Consider the following 24,100-nt stretch of genomic DNA (forward strand, 5'->3'; position numbering starts at 1 on the left):
CTAAAGACCTCTACTCTCCTTTCGAAGTAAGTATTTTCTCCAAGTTAGAAATTAACGCTAAATTTTAAGATTTAAACAGAGGGTACTGAAAATGGCGTCCACGGCAGTGGAAATCTCACCAAAACGCTTTAGAAATTTTTACTTACAACTAAAAAATGTTTCGAAGATTGATGCTATCTTGATAGTTTTACGGCGTCCGCTTCGTGGTCAACAAACTTTCCTCATTTCATGTGCTAAATCTGCACACCACTTGTACCCATAGACGCTGGGGCACTTTCATCACAACAATCGTAAACCCACCTCTTACCAGCACTTATTCGTACTTATTCAAGAGGACTACGGCATTCTTTGCGGCGTTTTGCGCTCTTCAATTGTTTATCAGTGTTGTCAATTGGTATGTGTTTACCCTCCAAACTAGGTATAAGACTTACACAAAACCGGGGAAATAAGTGAAATTAGCGTATCTATTTGTAGTATATACATATTAGAGCAATTTTATCATTACTGCATTACTATGACAACTAGAATTCATCGAAACAGTTTGTAAATGCATCGGCGTATGTGTGACGCTCCACTAGATTGGCAACGATGAGCCATTTTTCCTCACGTCGTCTGCTCGTAAGTAGGGTAAAATATCACAGCAGGCCAAGCAGGCCACCTACAATCAACGCTAGCCACCCTCCGAAAAAGTACATTATAACGCGTCCTGACACCGGAGATGGGCATCAGTCGCGACTTCTTGTTGGTGAAAAACGGAGCTAAAGACCTCTACTCTCCTTTCGAAGTGAGTATTTTCTCCAAAGTTAGAAATTAACGCCAAATTTTAAGATTTAAACAGAGGGTACTGAAAAGGGTGACCTACTGCAGTGGAAATCTCACCAAAACGCTTTAGAAATTTTTACTTACAACTAAAAATGTTTCGAAGATTGACGCCATCTTGATGTTTACGGAGTCGCTTGTGTCAACAAACTTCCCATTTCATGTGCTAAATCTGCACACCACTTGTACCCATAGACGCTGGGGCACTTTCATCACAACAATCGTAAACCCACCTCTTACCAGCACTTATTCGTACTTGTTCAAGGGGACTATGGCATTCTTTGCGGCGTTTTGCGCTCTTCAATTGTTTATCAGTGTTGTCAATTGGTATGTGTTTACCCTCCAAACTAGGTATAAGACTTACACAAAACCGGGGAAATAAGTGAAATTAGCGTATCTATTTGTAGTATATACATATTAGAGCAATTTTATCATTACTGCATTACTATGACAACTAGAATTCATCGAAACAGTTTGTAAATGCATCGGCGTATGTGTGACGCTCCACTAGATTGGCAACGATGAGCCATTTTTCCTCACGTCGTCTGCTCGTAAGTAGGGTAGATCATCACAGCAGGCCACGCAGGCCACCTACCATCAATGCAAGCCACCCTCCGAAAAAGTACATTATAACGCGTCCTGACACCCGAGATGGGCATCAGTCGCGACTTGTTGTTGGTGAGAAACGGAGCTAAAGACCTCTACTCTCCTTTCGAAGTAAGTATTTTCTCCAAATAGAGGGTACTGAAAACGGTCTCAAACGTAGTGCAAATCTCACCAAAACGCGTTCAACATTTTTACTTACAACTCGAGGTATTTAGAAGATTGACGCCATCTCGATGTTTACGGAGTAGCTTGTGTCAATAAACTAACCATTTCCTGTGATAAATCCGCACACCACTTGTACCCACAGACGCTGGAGCACTTTTATCACAACAATCGAAACACGATTTCTCATCAACAAGCCAGGCGTAAACAGCTGTTGGGGTAGAAGATGACGAGAAGCGTGCTCTTGGCTAATTTTTAAATAAGTAGTAAAACATCAATATTTTACATATTTATGATGATTAATTTGAAAATATTCGTTATTGAAAAAGTAACTCGACTCTGACTCAAATTTAAGTAATTATTTTTCTGAATTAGAACGTTCTTTCAAGTTCTGTATTATGACGTCACGACATCTTGACTTTCGTACCTATTGTAAATAATTGCTATACTCAACTGTCATTGCAGAACAGTTTACCAGTTATTCATGCAGATTGTTATCAGCTATACATGTAATTGTTATAATCGTAATGCGCATATATATCTTTATTATTTACTTTTTGGATATATGAAGATGTTTTACTGCTGGATTATCGCCGTAGTGTGACGCAATCGTTTTCGGTCCATGGGCCTCTTGTCTGTTTTCGCACCATAAGAAATTATGGGGCCGAATTTGCAATGACCAGAAAGTCGTTAAAAGAGGAAAGTTAGCATTGAGGGGCATATGTTTTGACTGAGAAAAATAAAAATTTATTCAATAGCTAGCTTGTAAAAAATACTTGTTATAAAAACTTGATTGACAACTAAGCAGCATGTCTACTATGGGTTTCAGAGACAGTGCAAGCAGGTTTTTGGGCAATACCTATTTCTGTAACGAACACTCTTAACAGAACGAGATTTTGCTATAGTGCATTACACCCAGTGCCGTAATTTATAAGGGTATCGTGAATCACTAATCGTAAAGAATAACGACACTTGTCCTTGTACCAAGAGACAAAAACTCCATTATGCAGAAATGGATACGAACACGTATAAAAGCTTCCCCACCCTTGTAAGCCTCCCCCCCCCCCCTTCCCCAACGTCCCCCCCCATTCTCTCTTCCCCCCCCCCTTTCGTCTCTCTCCCGCTCCTCCTTTTCCCTCTCTCTCTCTTCTCTCTCTACTCTCTCTCTCTCTCTGTTGCCATTCGGTATGTGTTGACCCTCCAAACTGGGTATAAGACTACACACAAAACGTTGAAATTGGTGAAATTAGGCTATGTATTGGAAGTATATATACATAAATATTAAAGCAATTTTATCATTATTGCATTACTATGACAACTAGAATTCATGGAAACGTTTATAAACCTTTTTGTTAAGCGTCACCCACGTAATAATACGTTTACCGCGATCTACTCGGTAGCGCCTTCAACGGGATATTACGTTCAAGACTTTAACTGTGCTTGTCAAGTCGTCAGCCCCGTAATAATACGTTTACTCGCATAGAGTGTAGGAACATCATTTGGTAACACTCTCAGCACATGGGAAACTTATTTCCAGCCTGGCAACTCTTTCCTGGTGGTCGCTTATGCTAGAAAACTGCCTGTCCCTGTTGGTTTTCTTTCAATACGCTTCGGGCGTTTATCGAGACAAGTTGGATTTCGCGTCTTTCACAATGAATGTCCCAAAGAGGAGGCATATTTCTTTAGGTGAGATCAATCAAATACTAGATGAGGAGTGTGATATTGATAACCTATTTGATGATGAGAGCTCTAGTTCTGAATCCTCCAGGGATGATACAAACTTTTCTTCCAATTGCGGGAGTGAAGATGACTTTTCTTTGCCGAGTGACTGGACTCCGAGAGAGAGAAGAGAGGAGGGAGAGAGAGAAGGGAGAGAGAGAGAGAGGAGGAAGAGAGATAGAGAGAGAGAGAGAGGAAGAGAGAGAGAGAGAGAGAGAGAGAGAGAGAGAAGTTTCCAACAGTTAATTTACAGTATGAATAACAAGCATAAAAATCAATATTAACTTTGAAAAACTATCATCAGTGCTATGATCGCTGATTACAAAAAAAGCGTGACGGTACGTTAGCAGCGAGCTCATCAGGGGCGGACGCTTAACAGGATAATGGAACGGCGTATGTGTGAAGCCTCCACTAATGTGGCAACGATGATTTTGCCATTCTTAGCATGCAAACATTAAAGCATGCAAACATTAAAGGTTACATTTATTTCTGGCATACGATTATTTAAGAAATTCAAAATACTAATAAAGACTGAAATCAATGAAAAGTGCTAGCAAAAACAAAAAAGCAAAAAAAAAAAAAAAAAAAAAACGTATCGTTCCTCTATGCACTTTTCCGTATTCGTTCCTCTATGGTTTTCGGCAGCCAGATGTACGAAAACGTTAGAAACATTTGATTTTATCTACGTTAGAAATATCTGTAATTTTCGGGGTAATTTGGTTGCAAAAAAGGGATAATATACATGAATTAAATCAAAATTTTTAAATAACAATGTAAATTTAAACTAAATAACGAGTAAAGTAAACAGTTTAGGGAATAAAACTTTGCAGTTTCGTCGTCTGTCGTCGTCTGCTGTTTGTAATTGTGTTTATGGCGCGCGCGCTTAGAAACCAGGAACAGCAACGGGTTTAAAGTGCAATGTGGAGTGAACTGAGACCAAAATGTGTATAATAACAATCAAATAAGCACTGTGGAGTTTCAGTTGTGATGGCAGTAAGGATAAAAACCGCCGATTACAAGGTAAGAATGAATTCAGTTCCAACCATAACCCCGGGAATAACAAGTTTCATACTTTCACTAATATAGGCAACAAAATGTTGTTTTATTGTGCTGATTACAACTGCAATCTTGAGTAAGATCAATAAACGTTACATACATACGCTAACATTGTTCAAATGAGTGCTGGGAAGGCTGGGGAAAGATGGTGTCCGTCACTGATGAGAACCGTCCATGAAAAACGTAGCCGCCATATTGGATTTCAAAACTGCCTTGAAAACATATTTTACGAAGAGCTCACATGCTTATTTTAGTTCGTATGGGGCTTTCATATATCACAATATGTTGACGAAACTTCAGTCTTTTAAATGGTATGCTTAGAGTTGCAATTGTATTCATGTTTCACCAATTAAATATCGAGTGAATAAGACCCGTCTACCGTGATGAGGGTTGGCCTGTCGTGATGTTTCCCCCTAATTTGGTTGCAAAAAAGGGATAATGGACATGAATTAAATAAACATTTTGAAGTAGAGTTAAACTAAATATTGAGTAAAGTAAACAATTAAGGGAATAAAGCTTTGCATCTCATAATCATTGTCGTCGTCTGCTGCTCGTAACTTTGTTTACGGAGTGAGTGCTTAGGAAACACGAACAGCAATGTGGTTCGAGTGCACTGTGGATTCAATTAAGACCAAAATGTGTATAATTACAATCAAATAAGCACTGTGGAGTTTCAGTTGTGATGGCAGTAAGGATAAAACCACTGATTACAAGGTAAGAATGAATTCAGTTCCAACCATAACCCCGGGAATAACAAGTTTCATACTTTCACTAATATAGGCAACAAAATGTTGTTTTATTGTGCTGATTACAACTGCAATCTTGAGTAAGATCAATAAACGTTACATACATACGCTAACATTGTTCAAATGAGTGCTGGGAAGGCTGGGGAAAGATGGTGGCCGTCACTGATGAGAACCGTCCATGCAAAACGTAGCCGCCATATTGGATTTCAAAACTGCCTTGCAAACATATTTTACGAAGAGCTCACATGCTTATTTTAATTCGTATGGGGCTTTCATATATCACAATATGTTGACGAAACTTCAGTCTTTTAAATGGTATGCTTAGAGTTGCAATTGTATTCATGTTTCACCAATTAAATATCGAGTGAATAAGACCCGTCCACCGTGATGAGGGTTGGCCTGTCGTGATATTCTACCCTAGTTACTTAAATTTGAGTCAAAATCGAGTTACTTTTTCAATAAAAAATATTTTAAAATTAATCATAAATATGTAAAATATTAATGTTTTAATATTTATTTTAAAAATTATCTAGTGCACGCTTCATCTTAGTCTTCTACCAAAACAGTTGTTTACTTAAAAAATTCCTGGTAAGCGTTTACTTAAAAAATTCCTGGTAAGTGTTTCTGGAAGTGTTTACTTAAAAACTTCCTGGTAAGGGACCATGTTCCGATTGTTGTGATGAAAGTGCCCCAGCGTCTGTGGGTACAAGTGGTGTGCGGATTTATCACAGGAAATGGGAAGTTTGTTGACACAAGCGACTCCGTAAACATCGAGATGGCGTCAAATCTTCTAAAATATTAAAGCGAAAGTAAAAATTTCGAAAGCGTTTTGGCAAGATTTCCACTGCCGTAGCCACCTTTTTCACTTCCCTGTTTAAATCTTAAAATTTGACCTTAATTTCTAACTTTGGAGAAAATACTACCTTCGAAAGGAGAGTAGAGGTCTTTATCTCCGTTTCTCACCAACAACAAGTCGCGACTGATGCCCATCTCCGATGCCAGGACGCGTTATAAAGTACTTTTTTTTGGGATTGTCCACGGTGATCGTACATGGTCCACTCTGGACCCTACGGTTTTTTACCCTAAATATCGAGTGAATAAGGCCTAGCCACGCGATGACGATGTATCGTCTGCGGTTGTTTACCCTATTTGCATACGGTACAGAGCCTTATTCCCTTTAAATATATAAAATCTTGCTTCTGTAAGCAGGTAAACTGATAATTTTGTAAGTAAAGATACTTCCGTTTGCAGGTATGTCGACAGAATTGAAATGGGAGAGAAAACGTCGACAAAAACGCAAAAATGAAACAGTGAATTTGGACCCCTAAATTACTTCAGGACACGGAACATTCAACTCGGTTGACACCGGCGTCCGTATAAGCAGCCTTGCTCAGCATGAATGAAATCAGGCTGCCCAGGTTTAATTGACACGTAATTCCATACAATTTGCAGTCTTTTATTCCAATAATCGAAATGATAGAAGGGAATTATACTCGACATATTAACTGAAACACGTTAGACCCCATCACATGTTGGGTTCCCCAACCCGCAATATTTCCACGCCTATTATTTCCTTTCCAGCGACACTAATAACACAAATGAAGTTATCAGAGCCTACACAATGAATATTCCAATTATCCGGGTTGATTTTCGGCTTGCAAATTATTCTTGATAATAATTTAATACGGTAAAACCACGGTGTTCCTCCTCACCTCTTCCCACGTTGTCTTCGGGACGAAAAGGAGGGACTGTGACGTCACAATGTTGTTGTTCCCACAATATCGGACATTGGTTCTTTTCTGGGAACGAATTCGATTAAATAAATCCACACAGACATGACATAACTTGCAAAATTTCAATATACACACATATTTATATCTATAATCTATATATAAATGTGAAATTTCTTCCGTAAGTCGTATTTCGATATGAAATTCTAGAGCCTATTCAGTGACGTCATCAAAAGTTTCGCTCGCGCCCCGAGAGCAGACCATGTCTTTTAGCGAATGGTTTCTAAACTATTTTATTTATTTTTAATTCCCACCCCGTAATACTTTCTCCATATCTTCGGATTTAATGTATAAATTAATCGCTTATAACAAGCATTTTTACCACAACGATGCCGCATTGGGGAAAAATAACAATTTTATCACAAGCCAAACTCAACACAAATATAAATTGATGGTAAACTTTTAAGACTATTATCATGTCCTAATTTTAGTAGCATTAATGTAATAGAATAAACTTGAATTGATTTGTAACAATGCTATGTTTCAACAAATGTATCTATGTGTGTGTGTGTGTGTGAGTGTAAGACAACATTGTATTTATTTGAGAAAACTCTAGACCTAGCCCAACAGAACTGTTTGTCAAATTTACCAATGTGATGATGAAAGGTCTTGCTTAAAAATCTGTGAATTATATAAAGCACCCATTTTATCTACGTTTCTTGTAACAGACAATATTTAAGGGGTCTTTTCAAAAGCAAGCACTGACGAAAAGCAATGCTTTTCCGGGGTTCCTAACACACTTCTGCAAGCAATAACGATCTAAATTAAGTGTGAATTAAAATATACATTCTATGATGTGAATTAGAGAGCTCTCAGTACAAAACTATCACAATATATTTTTTCTCGTATTTTCGCTTACTCGGCCTACAACTTTGTTGCTGTTGTTGTGGCGGGGCGGGGTTTAGGAAAGGTCTATGGAGGAGCCTAAAAAGCTCTGAAAAAGGTGTTTTGCGTTGAGTGAAAAATACCGGAATTTCAGGATAGGTTATTCATGATTTCTTTATTAGAATGAAAATGTATAAAACTAATATTGTGGGTGTTAAACCGTACAGAATTATAATTTCTAATAAAACAGCGTATTTATTTTAATTTTCGTTGGGAACTCGCCTTGTTTTCATACTTACTCCGCTAAAACTTCAAATATAGCCAAAGGCCAAGTGCTGGGACCTCCGAGGTCATTCAGCGCTGAAAGGGAACTAACGGTAAGGTGTGACAGGAGGAAAACCTCAGAGCAGGGTTGAGGAGGAAAGTCACATGTAATAAAGGGGAATGTGGACAGAGGTACAGTTAAAGGAATGGAGTAGGTTGCAGCTAGGGAAGCTAAAGAGCCCATGCACACTGCGGCAGTAACCGATCATGGTACAGAGCCAGCGATTTCTCACCGCCCTGGGGAGGTGCGAACCTGCGACATCTGAGTGGCATGTCACGACAGTAACCACTACAACAGCGGACTCTATCTCTCTCTTCCTATATATATATATATATATATATATATATATATATATATATATATATATATATGTGTGTGTGTGTGTGTGTGTGTGTGTGTGTGTGTGTGTGTGTGTGTGTGTATGTGTGTGTAATGATACAATATTAATTAATTAATAATAATGAAATGCCGATTTTTAATCAATATTAGGCCTAGTATAATTACGTAATAATGTATATTATATAGCACTATGAGAGTGAAAACACAAAAAACTTATTATTATTATTATTATTATTATTATTATTATTATTATTATTATTATTATTATTTTTTATTATTATCGTACCATAATTGTCAACAATTTTCAAAACTGTCTGAGAGAGAGAGAGAGAGAGAGAGAGAGAGAGAGAGAGAGAGAGAGAGAGAGAGATGCTATAAAAGAACTTCCTGATATATGAAAAAATATATATAAAAAAACATCATTAAACCAGCAACTTACTCATTACAATGCAGCATTTTTTTTTTTTTAATTCCATAGATGTCCGACCTAAATCAACTTTTTGTTAGCGCCATTTTTTTCCCCGCCACAAATGTACCAGCACGTACGCCACAGAAGATATATAAAAAAATGTAGGTTAAATGGTTGGGTTTGCGTGCATGCACGCACGCTTTTACCCGAGGCTATGAGATTCAGCGAAGCCCCTTAATTTATGATCAGGCTATAGACATTTATTTTATAAAAATATATCACTTTCGGTCCTAACTTCCCGATAACATCTTCGAGGAAGAATGCGAACATGTATGGTTTATTGCCTCGATAGCTATTTATTAACCTACTATATATTGTACCGACATCCATTAATGCAAAAAAGACACTTTATTTACAAAAGAGAAGAAACATAGGCCTATAGTCTGCAAAGGAGAACACAGGTCTATGGTCTACAAAACAACATAGAACTAGTCTACAAAAGGAAACATAGGCCTACAGTCTACAGAAGGGCAAATAGACCTGTAGTCTACAATAGAGAAAACGGATCTATAGCCTACAAAAGGGGACATAGAGCTATAGTCTATAAAATAGAACATAGTCTATAGTCTATAGCCAACAAAAGGGAACCTCTAGGCATATATTCTACAAAAGATATCGTAGGCCTATCTCCATTTCTGTTTTTAACCACATTATAAAAGGGCTACTGTAATTTCATGACCGCTACTACCAGCCCGTTAATTCTGACCTATTCAAAAATGTGTGTCATGGTCCAAGACTCTTGCTGGTCAAAACCAGCTCATGCCAAAGGTCAGAATGATGGGGTATCCATGGCAAATTTGGGAGACAAAAATGATCAGATTAAGTTTTGGAGAATAATATTCTATATATTCGTCACATTACATAATATTTTTTCCATAATAATAATAATAATAATAATAATAATAATAATAATAATAATAATAATAATAATAATAATAATAATAATAATAATAATAATAATAATAATAGTAAACTCCAGAGTCTATGGAAGGAAAAACTGCAATTTAGTGCCCTTGACTTTCCAACCAACTTCGTACACTTCCTGATTCCGTCATGCTGGTACCCTTGTTGAGTTTCCACTGGAGAGAGAGAGAGAGGAGAGAGAGATAGAGAGAGAGAGAGAGAGAAGAGAGAGAGAGCAGAGAGAGAGAGAGAGAGTCTAAAGTAATTTACCTCTCTCTCAAGTCATTTATTAATCAAACTGAGATAATTACTCTGTTAGAATAGTCTGAAGGTACGAAAGTGAGAAGAGAGCTCTCTCTCTCTCTCTCTCTCTCTCTCTCTCTCTCTCTCTCTATATATATATATATATATATATATATATATTATATCTTTAATATAAAATATATATTTAATTGTGAGTTAAATATTAATACGTATGGTGACATAATGCAAATACCACTGTAATATCCACTATCATAGGTCTAAGGACACAAGATGTATCCTTCTCTCTCTCTCTCTCTCTCTCTCTCTCACACACACACACACACACACACACATATATATATATATATATATATATATATATATATATATATATATATATATATATATATATATATATATATATATATATATATATATATATATATATATATATATATCACTATAATATCCAATATCATAGGTCTAAGGATACAAGATGTGTCTTCATATATATATATATATATATATATATATATATATATATATATATATATATATATATATATATATATATAAGTGGCATTTTGTCTCAGCCATTTCCTTCAAGGCGAAAGCGGAAGCGAAAAATAATACTGTGCGATTTCCTGACATTTTGTCATCCAGAATCAAGATTACCCTGAGATGAAAAAGAGCTCACTGGCAACTCTTCCTGGATGGTGATTGGCTGGGAGGATCCTCTCCTGGCGACTAATCCTGAGATGCGATTGGTCGGTTCACTTGAACTTTTTTGCCCCCATGTTTTTTTGAACTGGTTAAGTCTCGTTTTTGTGTGGAAATGGTTTATGTTAATTCCTTGATTAAAGAATTAAGTGAATTATTATGTTATAAATGTCTATTTAGGATGGTATTCTGTCACTATACTAATTTAAATAATTAAGATAGACTTTAAAAAAAAAAAGACTGAAAACGTGAAGCAGACATTATCTCCCACCATTTCTTTCAATACAAATAATAATATGTCCTGGGACACGCGCTTTCGCAACGCCTCAAATGCAAAATAAATGTCACTCATCTTGCTGAAAAAATGAAATAATTCCAGCTTCAGCAAGACCCGCCGTCCCAAGACAGGAAAAGTCAAATATGTATGGTCTAATCATTCTAATGCAATCGCGTCTCCCGTTCAACTTTGGCCCCAGTGACGCATGCGCCGGACAAGGTGGTCGTGACGTCACAGCCTCTCCATCTCCCAGACATGATTTCTTGAGAAAATTGCCGTTTATTAAATGTCATTAAGCTCATTTCATTTGAATTTCTTCCGTTGTTGTATTCAAGGTTATGGAATTGTATGAAATGACTGTTGTTGTGTTGTTGTACTACTGCGTCGTCTTGAAATGATTATACAGTATTCTGTTATCCTGTAGATAATGTTGGGAACGTATCTGTCCCAAATTGCTTGTGGCTTAAACTCATATCAATTTTAAGAATAATATAAAGATCGGGATGAGTTACGAAATATACGGGAAAATGTGTAATAATTTCTATCTAAAACACGATTATCATTACAGTATTTTATTCGTGTCATTGTTATTAACATTATTAATATCAAATATATAAAATAGTTGCGTGTATGGTTCAGTATTCCTGGTCTACGCGTTACACACAGGGAAAAATACATGGATAAACGTGGAAATGAATACAGTAGGATAAAAAATAAATAGAACATACTCAAAACAATATTTACAAGCGATGAATCACGTACCCATATACTGGATAAATGTTGTGGGGTCATAGCCAATTTTAACAGACATTTTCATTGACTTGACCAAACCGCTTGCTTCATAGGCCTAAGAAAACGTGAAGAATAGACCAAACAACGTGCTTCATAGGCCTAATAAAACAGGAGAGAATAGACCAAACAACGTGATTCATAGGCCTAATAAAACAGGAGAGAATAGACCAAACAACGTGATTCATAAGCCTAAGAAAACAGGAGAATCGACCAAACAACGTTCTTCAATAAGGCTAATACCAAAAAAGAGAGAGAATCGACCAAACAACGTTCTTCATAGGCCTAATAAAACAGGAGAGAATCGACCAAACAACGTTCTTCATAGGCCTAATAAAACAGGAGAGAATCGACCAAACAACGTTCTTCATAGGCCTAACGAGAGAATCCGACCAAACAACGTTCTTCATAGGCCTAATAAAACAGGAGAGAATCGACCAAACAACGTGCTTCATAGGCCTAATAAAACAGGAGAGAATAGACCAGACAACGTTCTTCATAGGCCTAAGAAAACAGGAGAGGATAGCCCAAACTACGTGCTTCATAGGCCTAATAAAACAGGGGAGGATAAATCAAACCTGGTGATACATAGGCCTGGGAAAACAAGAGAGGATAAATCACACCTGGTGCTACATAGGCCAAAGAAAACAGGTGAGGATAGACCAAACCAGGAGCTACATAAGTAGGTCTAAGAAAATAGATGACAGACCAAGTCAGATGCTAGATAGGCCTAAGAAAATGGAAAAGGATACACCAAACTACGTGCTTCACAGGCCCTAAGAAAACAGGAGAGGAATAGACACAAAACCTGGAGCTTCGTAGGCCTAAGAAACATAAAGACAGCATAGACCATAAAAACCTACAAAAATAAATAAATGAAAAACTAAAGCCCAAGATAACATCCCGGTATGAGGCGTCAGGTGTACTATTGCAAGGCGCGGAAAGGAGGGGAGGGGAGGGAGGGCGGGGGAATAGGGGGAGTCTGTCTCAACAGGTGAAAAAAAAATAAATAAAAAAAAAAGACAGGCGAGGTTCGGCAGGTGGGGAGCGCTGGTCCCACACACAGTGAGTAGTAAGAAGTCACTCCACTCAGAGGAGCTCAGTGTTAGTGTAGCCATGGTGAAGTGTACGTCGATTTTGCTCGTGCTCTTGGCTGCGGCCATGGGTAAGTAGATACGACTTTCAAATCAGTTATTATATTAATTATGATTTCATTTATTGGTCATTTAGACTACTGACACGCAGAACTTTTATTTCTCCTTCAAACTTTCTATTCTGGGCGTCTTCGGCGACTTTCTATTTCTGCCGAGGTGGGAAAAGTGAAATCATATCTTTATTTTTTTTTTCTGTTTCTTTCACTGGATTTTAGGCCACCATTTTAATTGTTATTCTTAAAAGAATTTTTTAAATTTTCTTAAGTTAAGAATGTCTGGCCAAGTGCTGAATTTACTTTTTCCTTTGATTGAATCTATAACTTTTTTTTTCTTCATATTTCTTGCGAGATTGTGACTTACGTATGTTGGGTTAATGCAATTGCTAATCTTTCGAAATTTAGATCTCTCTCTCTCTTTCTCTCCGCACAATATACATTATATAAATATATATATATATATATATATATATATATATATATATATATATATATATATATACCGTTATTTTTTCAATATACTCTCTATAATTTACCTTTTAGACCTAATCATAATTATTTCAATTATTTATTACGCCCACCTCACCCGCCACCCCCCAAATACCCAAACCCGGGTTTACGGTAACCCACCCACAAACTTCCCCAACGTCACACCACAACCCCCACCCCCCCAACACCCACCAACATCACGTTCACCCAATTTCTCTATCTCCAGAGGGCGGTTTGTGGTCTCAAGGTCTCTCTCTCTCTCTCCTCTCTCTCGCTCTCTCCTTCTCTCTCTCTCTCTTCTCTTCTCTCTCTCTATCTCTCTCTCTCTCTCTCTCTCTCTCTCTCTCTCTCGTGGTCTCTGTTTTCCCTTGTTTGGGTTTTTGTTTGTTCCCCCAGTCACTCTCCCACCTAAAAAGTATACCAAGTTATGGGAAGCCCTGAGCGAGAGAGAGAGAGAGAGAGAGAGAGTTACGTGTAAGATAAACCAGTATTTCTACATCAAATGTCAGCATCAGAAAGGTAAACGATTTTTTTTTCCTAATCTGTATGAAAAGATGGCGTCACATGAGAAAAGGTCAGCAATAATGAATGAGAGAGAGCTGTTTTATTGTGTATTTTGTCATAGAAAATCTGGCCTATGACACACACACACACACACACACAAATATATATATATATATATATATATATATATATACATCAAAGCTTTCAAGACTGTGACCCACGTCAGTCAGCTAACTACCAGGTATTAATTCACCACTTAGCCCAACAAAAACCCAAAAGATACAACTGGAATCAACCTGTAGCTTCACAGCAGGTTAGGACTACCTACTGGGCAAAAAGGAAACATTGAGGAATGAGGGAAGTTCCGAAGTCTAGCCTCACTGCAAATAGTATATAAAAAAACGACGAAAGCAACAGATCTAAACGGATCTGCCTCGTCCCTGGCGCCTTTTAGTGCAAATCAAGAAGGAAAACTTACTGTGGGCAGGTGATCCTAGCCCTCGAGGAAGCTGTGACGTCATCAGTATTTTTCCTTGCGGACAAGAAGCGTTCTCTGCGTGGAAATGCCTTTTTACAAAGGAAGGTCCTCTGGGATCGATCTAAAATACTGCTTTCAGAGAGAGAGAGAGAGGTTTATATGACCCTCAATTCAGTGCGTGAAAAAAGTAAAAATATTTGCATTGTCTCTACAGTTTACATGAAGATAACGGGGAATATGCTATTGTGTTAGTCTAATGTCTAGTATTATCTTGATACGTATATAAATATGTATTATATATTTATAATGTATATAAAATATACATTTACTTGAAATCATAATATACTCTCAAATATGCGCTGACAACTCTTATCACATATTACGGAATGCCACATTAGAACGCATATATGCCCAATACCCAACAAACTAGTGCGTCGAAACTAATTAAACATATAAAAAAAATCACTTAACAGATAGTATATCTAGAAAATTAAAATAATAAGAATAAAAAAAAATCTCTCAACATTTGACTTCACATCTATACCTTTCAATCAATCAAACTCACTGTATTTGATTATGAGCGTTTCGTGGAGACAACACCCAAACTTTCTCCCCCTATACACGCCCATCTGTGAAAAAAAAACTTTCTCACGCCCACCACCCATTCCCCTATTTTGTCACGTGATCTATAGATCTATATGTCAGGATGTCACGTGACTTAGGAGGAGACTAGTAAACTAATTTGCGGTTTGTGTTCATATTACGCTTTCCAAATTTGTGATATTTTTCTTTTTTGGATCTGGAGGCCGATGGGTAGGCAATCATATATATATATATATATATATATATATATATATATATATATATATATATATATATATATATATATATATCTTTTTTTTTTCTTACGTGACCTTTATATGCTGACAAAAATTAACCCACAATCACACTACGATGGATAATTCCCTCGTCCCCGCCAGGATTCGAACCTAGTCTTAGACACGTCAGGCAGTGACTTAAGAGACCACACCCACTCGGCCATCGATGGAAGCAGGTGCCTCCAAGAGAGGACAAGGAATAAGAAAAGTCATAATGAAATAAGAAATAGTTTCTCACGATTATCATAGCGTTTCGGGCCCGTTAACAATTCGCACGATTATCACCGCACCGTTCTGAATTATCGAGAGTCAATTATCCGCGATAATTCGCCCGAATAATTTACAGGGCCTTCACGGGCGGTTTCATGTACTATTGGAATTTTTTTTTTTCGGATTTCGTAACTCCCGACATGCCATCTCTTCTTTTATCATTCAATAAATGCAAAGTATTATACGATAAAATATTCACATTAATGTGAATATTATTCGTTAATAGTCTCATTATGAAAGAATATTTACGATGTTCACTTGATATTATAGCCACAATTCACCAAATTCGCCATATAATTACGGTAGTAGTTCTCATTATCAACAAATGCTTCTTTATTGCATAATGAGAACCATTACTATATATCTAGAATAGTAATGTCTCTCATTATGCAATAAGGATTTTCGTCAGAAAACTATAGTAATGTTTCTAATTATACAATATAAGAATACTCCAGATAATTATAGTAATGTTTTGTATTATGCAATAAAGAACTTGATAAAAAAATCAAAGTAATGTTTCTCATTGTGCAAAAGAACTTGATTGATCAAAACACCCAAAGTAATGCTTCTTATTATGCAATAAAGATAAAAAAGTAATGTTTCTCATTATGTAATAAAGAAATTTGTAAAAAAAAGTAATGTCCCTCATTATGCAACAAAATGCTCAAAAACAACAAAGTAATGCTTCTCATCATGCAATAAAAGAATGCTTCAGACAATCATAGTAATAATAATAATAATATCCTTTATTTGAGCTCAGGGCCATATACATAGAATATACAAAATGCAGACAGTAACATACACAATCTAGATACATGAGACAACATGATAAAAAAAAAAATGAATAATCGGCACTTATCCACCAAATAGCTGAGGTAGCATAAAAGATAGTAATCATAATACTGGTAATAACAGTAGTAATGTTGGTGAGAAAAAAAATGCATTGAAAGTTATAACAGGTAGTGCACAGATTATATAACTTAAATTTCATCTAGAGACCTTGGGTGGTTACAGTAGTCAGGTTCAGAGAGCTAAATACGAAAATTGAATGTAAAAAAAAACTTTAACTTGATAGTATTCACAGTAATAATGAAAAAGTAGGATGTCAGCAATAATTATAATAATAATAATGACAGAATCTGCAGATGGCATCTTTCCAATACAGAGATTAATTCCTTTAGGGGACAAAGGCCTCATTTTCTCAATGCATTGCAGTACGTAATAAAGAGTCAGTACGATTGTACCCAAAGGCCAAAAGGAATTCGTTCTAGGATCTTTGTACGCAATCGTACGTATTATATACGCAGCCCCTAAGGATACAAATTAGGACTTCCTAGAACCTCTTCTCAAGGACATAATAGGATTAGCGACCGGATATAGGATTTCCTTTCTTTTTTTTATATATTTTTTTTAAAAGGCCAAATGTCACGATCTTCTTCTGTTTGGCCACTAATTTTAATCTAACTTTGGTTTTTTGACCAATTTCTTTATTTCGAAGTGAGAAACATTACTTTGGTTTTTTGACCAATTTCTTTATTTCGTAATGAGAACCATTACTTTGGTTTTTTTGGTCAATTTCTTTATTTCTTAATGAGAAACATTACTTTTTTTTACCAATTTCTGTATTGCACGATGAGAAACATTACTTTTGGTTCTTTGGGCAATTCCTTTATTGCATGATGAGAAACATTACTTTGGTTTTTGACCAATTTCTTTATTTCGTAATGAGAAATATTACTTCGGTTTCTTTACCACTTTCTTTATTTTGTAATGAGAACCATTACTTTGGTTTTTTGGCCAATTTCTTTATTTTGTAATGAGAACCATTACTTTGGTTTTTTGGCCAATTTCTTTATTTCGTAACGAGAAACATTACTTTGGTTTTTTGACCAATTTATTTATTGCATGATGAGAAACATTACTTTGGGTTTTGACCAATTTATTGATTGCATGATGAGAAACATTACTCTGTTTTTTTTATCCAATTTCTTTATTGTATGATGAGAAACATTACTTTAGTTTTTTTTGTCCAATTTCTTGATTGTGTAATGAGAAACATTACTGAAGAGGTTAGGGCTTGCCACTTCATCCCTAACACGTGTTGGTAATTGTAGGTTCCATTATAATGTTGCTTATTACCGAGATAGGTAATTAGGTTTGAATGTTTGAAATCGTTCGTTATTTTTTTATTTTAATGTTCGAAATACTTGTCTTTGGTGGTAACAGGTATTATTATTATTATTATTATTATTATTATTATTATTATTATTATTATTATTATTATTATCAGCATGAAAATAATACTCGCCTTTTACAAGAAACAAGAAAAACAAAAACAATATTCTAATCTTTATCTTTGACAGTATTATTACTTTTACTATTATTATTATTATTAGTATTATTATTACTATTATCTGTCTCTCAATTTTAAGACCCACGCTATTGTATCTATTTTATAATAATAATAATAATAATAATAATAATAATAATAAAATAATAATAATAATAATAATAACAATTTTCACCATCAATAATAAGAAGAAATAACTTTAAAAAAAATACCCAGAAGAATTGAGCTTTATGAACATCGTATAATCAAGGCCACCTAAAATAATTAGGTGGGCACTGTATAAAACTGTACGAGCCGCGGCCCATGAAACTTTAATCACTCAGGTGGTGGCCTAGCCTATATCGTTGCCAGACGCATGATTATGGGTATCTTTAACCTTAGATAAAATAAAAACTACGGGGGCTAGAGGGCTGCAATTTGGAATGTTTGATGATTGGAGGGTGGACGATCAACGTACCAATTTGCTACCCTCTAGCCTCAGTGGGTTTTAAGATCGGAGGGCAGAAAGACAAGTACAGAAAATGCAGTTATCACTGCCTGCGTCAGAACTATGCCCGTGAAGTAATTCCGTGACACTACGTTCTACAATCGATGAACAATCTTTCAAAGAAAGGCAAACTAAGGCTATTCGTTCTTCTAAGAAACGTGGTTTCCTTTGTGTCTATACAAAGAGGAATCCGTCTAGACAATGGTAGCGCCAAGGTCGGGCGTAATTTCATACTTTGATATTGAGATATTATTCATTAAACATTTCGATATTTTAACAGTGAAATGTTAGGTAATATGTTAATATTTTGTGGCTGAAATATTAAGAGAGAGATTTAATATTTCAATGACAAAAAATTAAGAAATATTTCAATATACCAGTAGCAAAATATCAAGCAATATAATATTACAATAGTAAAATATAAAATATCTTAATCATAAAATATTTAGAAATATTGTAATAATTATAAAAAAATATTAAGAAATATTGTAATATTTATCAAAAATATGAAGAAACACTGTAATATTTATGAAAATATTAAGAAATAGTGTAATATCAAAAATACTATAAAAATATTGTAATATTTATAAAATAATACTAAGAAATATTGTAATATTTATAAAATTATTAAGAAATATTTTAATATTCATGAAAAAATATTAAGAAATATTCTAATATTTATAAAAAACATTAAGGAATATTGTAATATTTATCGTTTCTTGAAGTATCAAATCCACCCGAGGCAATTCTGTACTTGATGGTTAGTCGACTGTCTTGGGTCGCAGCCATGATTGAGAATGGTGTAAGGCTAGCAACGCCATCTCAAAAAGACCTGCTGATTAGCTGACACCCCCTGGGGCCATAGGCCTCTCTCTAATTGGTAACAAGGTGTCAACATAAGGGAAAAACCCTTCCTGGTTCCCAGCAAATCTCCAGGAGTGAGGTTGCAACCCTTACATCCTCTATTCTTGACCCCAGTTTGCTGATTTACGGACATAACAAAATCAGCTGTTTTCTGTGGGAGGTTCTCTCTTATTGTGAAAAATCAGCTGTTTTCTGACAAAGTTTCTCTGTATTTATCAAAATCAGCTGTTTTCTGTCATAGTTTCTCTGTATTTAACAAAATCAGCTGTTTTCTGCCAAAATTTCTCTTTACTGCACAAAATCAGCAGTTTTCTTTCAAAGTGTCTCAGTATTTAACATCATCAGCTGTTTTCTGTAAAAGTATCTTTACTTCCCAAAATCAGCTGTTTTCTGCCAGTGTCTGTATTTGACATAATTAGCTGTTTTTTTCTGCCAAAGTTCCTCTTCATTACTCTTTATACTCTGCCGACCCAAATTCCGCCTAGATTACCCTACTGAATAAATGACTGTCATTTCCACGAAACTCCAGGAAGGCGAATTGATTGAGGGGCGAATAAGGAGACTTAATAAGAAGGCTTCCCCGCCAGGAAACTCGCCATAAGTACAGACACTATTAAAATGGTATACGCTTGAGATCGATTGCCGAATGACCTCTGTGTATAAGGTATGGCCACCTGAGGGCGTGGCTGCTTGTCATGCCCTTGGGAGTTGGCATGGCTCTGAGTCACGGAGGTCACCCACGCGATATATGTATGTTTGTATGTACACACATACATAAAACAATGTACGTTTTGCGAGTAACTTTCAAGATGCTGAAACCATTCTAGTCACTATATAGTTTAACTTTGCATTCAAAAGCACTCGTACACAATATACTGAAAAACACACACACACACAAACGTCAATGAAAAGTATAAGATAAAAGACACACAAGGATTAACCCGAGCAGTGGAAGTGGACAGACCGAAAAAAAAAAAAATTTTAAACAATAATTACAACATGTCTGTAAACCATCAAATTACGCTACAAACAATTGCGTAGATGATAACTGGGCATTTAGAGTTGGAACCATTTTTTTAAGAGACTATAAAATGTTCAAGTCAATTCTGCTGTTTAATCTCTCTCTCTCTCTCTCTCTCTCTCTCTCTCTCTCTCTCTCTCTCTCTCTCTCTCTCTCTCTCTCTCTAATATATATATATAATATCTAATATATATCTATATATATATATATATATTACATACATAATGACACCATCTCACTCTCTCCCTATCTGTATGATAATAATAATAATAACAATATTTTGTGAAATACCAATCTATAATTATACCTATCATTACCGCCACATTCGTGTATATCTATAATTATACCTATCATTAACGCCATATTCGTGTATATCTATAATAACAATAATAATATCCCCAGTGTGCATAAGATAATAATATTAATGATACTAAACGTGAATATATATGAGAAATATGCACTAACAGTTACACTGTTGTGGAGTTATACGTCTCAGTGACTCATTAAGGTAATTTCATGACTACTAGTGATACTAGTAGTATTAATGATACTATTATTCTCCACGAGGGTACGTACGGGGTTCCATTCAAAGGGAGTACTTGCAATCTCATTATTAAAATCGGGTTCAAACTGGACCTGAGTTCGTGCCCTCGTCAATAACAGCCCGGCGCGCATGCGTGTAGTAGCCTCCAGCGAGAGAGAGAGAGAGTATGAAAATATTATCAAAAGCAACACCACCCCATATTGATTAGCTTCAGAACATAATTACCTTACGTGACTGATTCATTTTCTTGGCAATTTTTTTCTCACGTTTTCTGCTGTAATTCCGTCATTGTTGCTTTAAAGGTTGTGAACGGACCTTGGTTTGATTAGCAGTGTGAATACACGCTAACTTACGCACACGTATGTGTGTGTATGAGTCCAAAGCAAACTACAGTCTGTAGTACTGTTAGATATTCACTACGACAGACGTTTCGTGTTGCTTAAATCCATCATCAGCCAGTAGCAAACGATTGCAATATAGATCAATTCAAAATAAAAGCTACATTAAAACCAGTCATTACAGTCTTCAAAAAGAGAGCAAAAAGAAGAAAAAAAAAAACGCTAATAAATATCCCGATCTTAAGATAGGGAAAGACGAAGCGAAACCACAAACCCAGAAAACACTGAGGCCTAGTGCAAACAGTTTTCTATTATTTTCTCTCACTTCTGAAGCAGTGTTACCAGACGACCGCATCGTTCTAACTCCATACTCGGTAGGTCAGTCTCGTGAAACTGGTTATGGCAACAGTGTTTGCTATAGTGTGAGTTTATGGTCTCACAAAGCTTTTCCTTTCTTAAGATCACGTTAATTATATAGCATTTTTTTTCTTCTTTTCTGCTTTTTAAGACTGTAATTACTGGTTTAAAATTAAGCCCTTATTTTGAATTAATTTATTTTGCATTATTTATTTCCTACAGATTGAAGATGTGTTTAAGTAATACGAAACGTCTCTGATAATAAAATATCTATTAGTAGCGTTGTTTGGTGATATATACTTCTGCCTGAATGTGTATATATATGTATACTTTTATTTTTATATATATATATATACATATCCATATATAATATCCACGCATTAAGCTACAATTGTCCTTTAACATCCAATCCGCTCTACCTCGGAATTAATATATTTTCATTTAGATGTTGGCCGAGTCGGTAACTTCACTGAAGTCCTGATATCTCCCCTGTCTGTCCGCTGGTTCGAATCCACGAGAGGACGGAATTGTTATCAACTACAAAAATTCCCCTTCGGTTGACATAAATGAAAATATATTCATTCCGAGGTGGAGCGATTTGGATATTAAAGGACATTTGTAGCTTAATGCATGTATATGAATCACGGTGATGTGATAAAAAGGAATATATATAATATATATATATATATATATATATATATATATATATATATATATATATTACATACTTATTTGGCAAAGAAATAAACCGGCCAACCGACTTCAAAATGTCAAGGCCACTGAATAAAAAATAAAAAATACAAAGCTTCCAGATCCTTGTCGGGGTGGGAGAGAAATTATAATAACGGTCATAGAGGTGGTGAAGAGGAAATAGAAGACTGGTTATAGGTTGTAAGTTGTAAGTAGCCGAAAAGACGAGTTATTATTATCATTATTAGGCGCTGAAGTTTTAAATTTTATTCATTAAATTTTTAACGGGTGGGATAGACACAAACCAGTTTCCGGGATCCACGGATAAATTCTATAGCGTTTGATTCGGCAAAGATTATTGAGGAAATGATAAATGGCCAAGAACTATCTAAGTAAATAATGATTAAAACTTTAAACTTCAAATAATGCAATGCTGTTAAGATGTGAAGATTATAAATGGGCATAAATAACTTAAGATGAAAACTTAATATTAAAATTAGTTTATGTAGCAACAGTTGATATAGATTACTGTAATTTCAAAATAACTTAATTGTTCAGTCAGATTATTTGATGACAATCATTTATTGCCAAAAAGGAAAAAAAAATTATCAACAAAAAACTTTAAAAAATGCATGGCATAATAATTAATAACAATAGTCTAATATAAAAGTAATTACACAAAGATTTGAGAGCCAAAAAATTAATAAATAAATAAAGGCAAAACACAAAATTAACCAAACAAAAAATTCATTTTGCGCCAAAACAAATAATGAAAACGCTTGGAATATCTGATATAACCATTGGCCAATGTCGCAGTGACCAGCATCTACAAAGAAAATAAATAAGAAACTAAAAAAAAAATGAAAAAAAAATGACCACAATTCTTTCACAAGCAGGAAATGATTTTGCCGCTGTAACCTCGGCCTATGAATCGGCAGATTGGGTTCTTCTGTATTCTGAAATGTCAAGAGAGCTCTAGTGATCTCTCCAAAATGTCGGTTGTTGGGACCTTCGAGGATTTGCCCGTATTTTTGTTGTGTTTGTGGTCTAAATATGCCACAAATATCGCCGGTTTTGGACCAGTGTATTATTGGATGTTGGTGACTATAAGCACTGTTGTGTGAATGTTGGTAATTTTGTCCCACTAGTCTGTCACTTTCTGGAGATTCAGTTTTTGTCAATAACATAGGTTATTTGTGTCGGTATTTCATCTGTATTGGTGATTTAGTTTTGTCACTAACGTAGGTTAATCATGCAGATATTTTACCCGTTTTGGTGATTCAGTTTTGTCAGAATCATTGGCTGTTTGTGGCAGTGTTTTTCATGTACTGGTGATTCAGTTTTGTTAGAATCATTGGTTTCTCTCGTACTGGTGATTCAGCTTTGTCAAAAATATAGGCTAGCTGTACCAGTATTTTTCTATAATTACGCTTCTACTTAGCTCCAATATTGGCAACTTACACCATTATTTTACTGTTATAGCCAATAAACTTTGCCCAAGAAAGCTATTTGTACTTTGACAGAAATCTTTCACACTTATAATTGATCCCTGATCCCATATTCATGCCGAGAGGAGCCAAATTCGCTGAACAGCAGCGCCAGTGTGCAGTAAATGTACCTCACTGCCGAGCTCTCCAGTTCCAGAGGTCCTTTAGTCCTCACACTGCTGGACTATTCTCCTTTCATTTTAGTAATGTACTTACATTATTTCTCTCCATCCTCTGCTACTTCTTCCGAAGCTTGAATTTCAGGTCAGTGGCACCCCTGTGGTGGGCTTGTTCAATATGAATGCGGTTCATCTGAAAGATAATCAAATAATACCATTATCTGGCCAGTCTTAGTGATTCGATTTCGTCAACATCTTTTTAAAACTACTGCCAACTGCTCCATCG

At 35.6% G+C, this 24,100-nt stretch overlaps 2 protein-coding genes across 3 annotated transcripts in view; one reads left to right on the plus strand and one right to left on the minus strand.

Moving 5' to 3' along the window:
- LOC135205324 (large ribosomal subunit protein eL15-like) overlaps positions 1-24,100 on the minus strand; it is a 71,135-nt gene that overhangs the window by 7,094 nt on the left and 39,941 nt on the right. The window contains exon 1 of one of the 2 annotated variants that reach the window (XM_064235766.1): positions 6,821-6,960. The exons of the other annotated variant lie outside the window; for it this stretch is intronic. The gene's annotated coding sequence lies outside the window, so the exon portion shown is untranslated. Of the gene's footprint in view, positions 1-6,820; positions 6,961-24,100 lie in introns of those variants that run through there. 2 annotated transcript variants of the gene reach the window in all.
- LOC135205319 (probable chitinase 2) overlaps positions 12,840-24,100 on the plus strand; it is a 29,791-nt gene continuing 18,530 nt past the window's right edge. Inside the window, exon 1 of the mRNA XM_064235751.1 lies at positions 12,840-12,953. Coding sequence (XP_064091821.1) covers positions 12,905-12,953 — 49 coding nt within the window. The 5' untranslated portion in view covers positions 12,840-12,904. The remainder of the gene's footprint in view (positions 12,954-24,100) is intronic.

This window comes from Macrobrachium nipponense, chromosome 49 (assembly GCF_015104395.2).
Source record: "Macrobrachium nipponense isolate FS-2020 chromosome 49, ASM1510439v2, whole genome shotgun sequence".
Lineage (NCBI taxonomy): Eukaryota > Metazoa > Arthropoda > Malacostraca > Decapoda > Palaemonidae > Macrobrachium > Macrobrachium nipponense.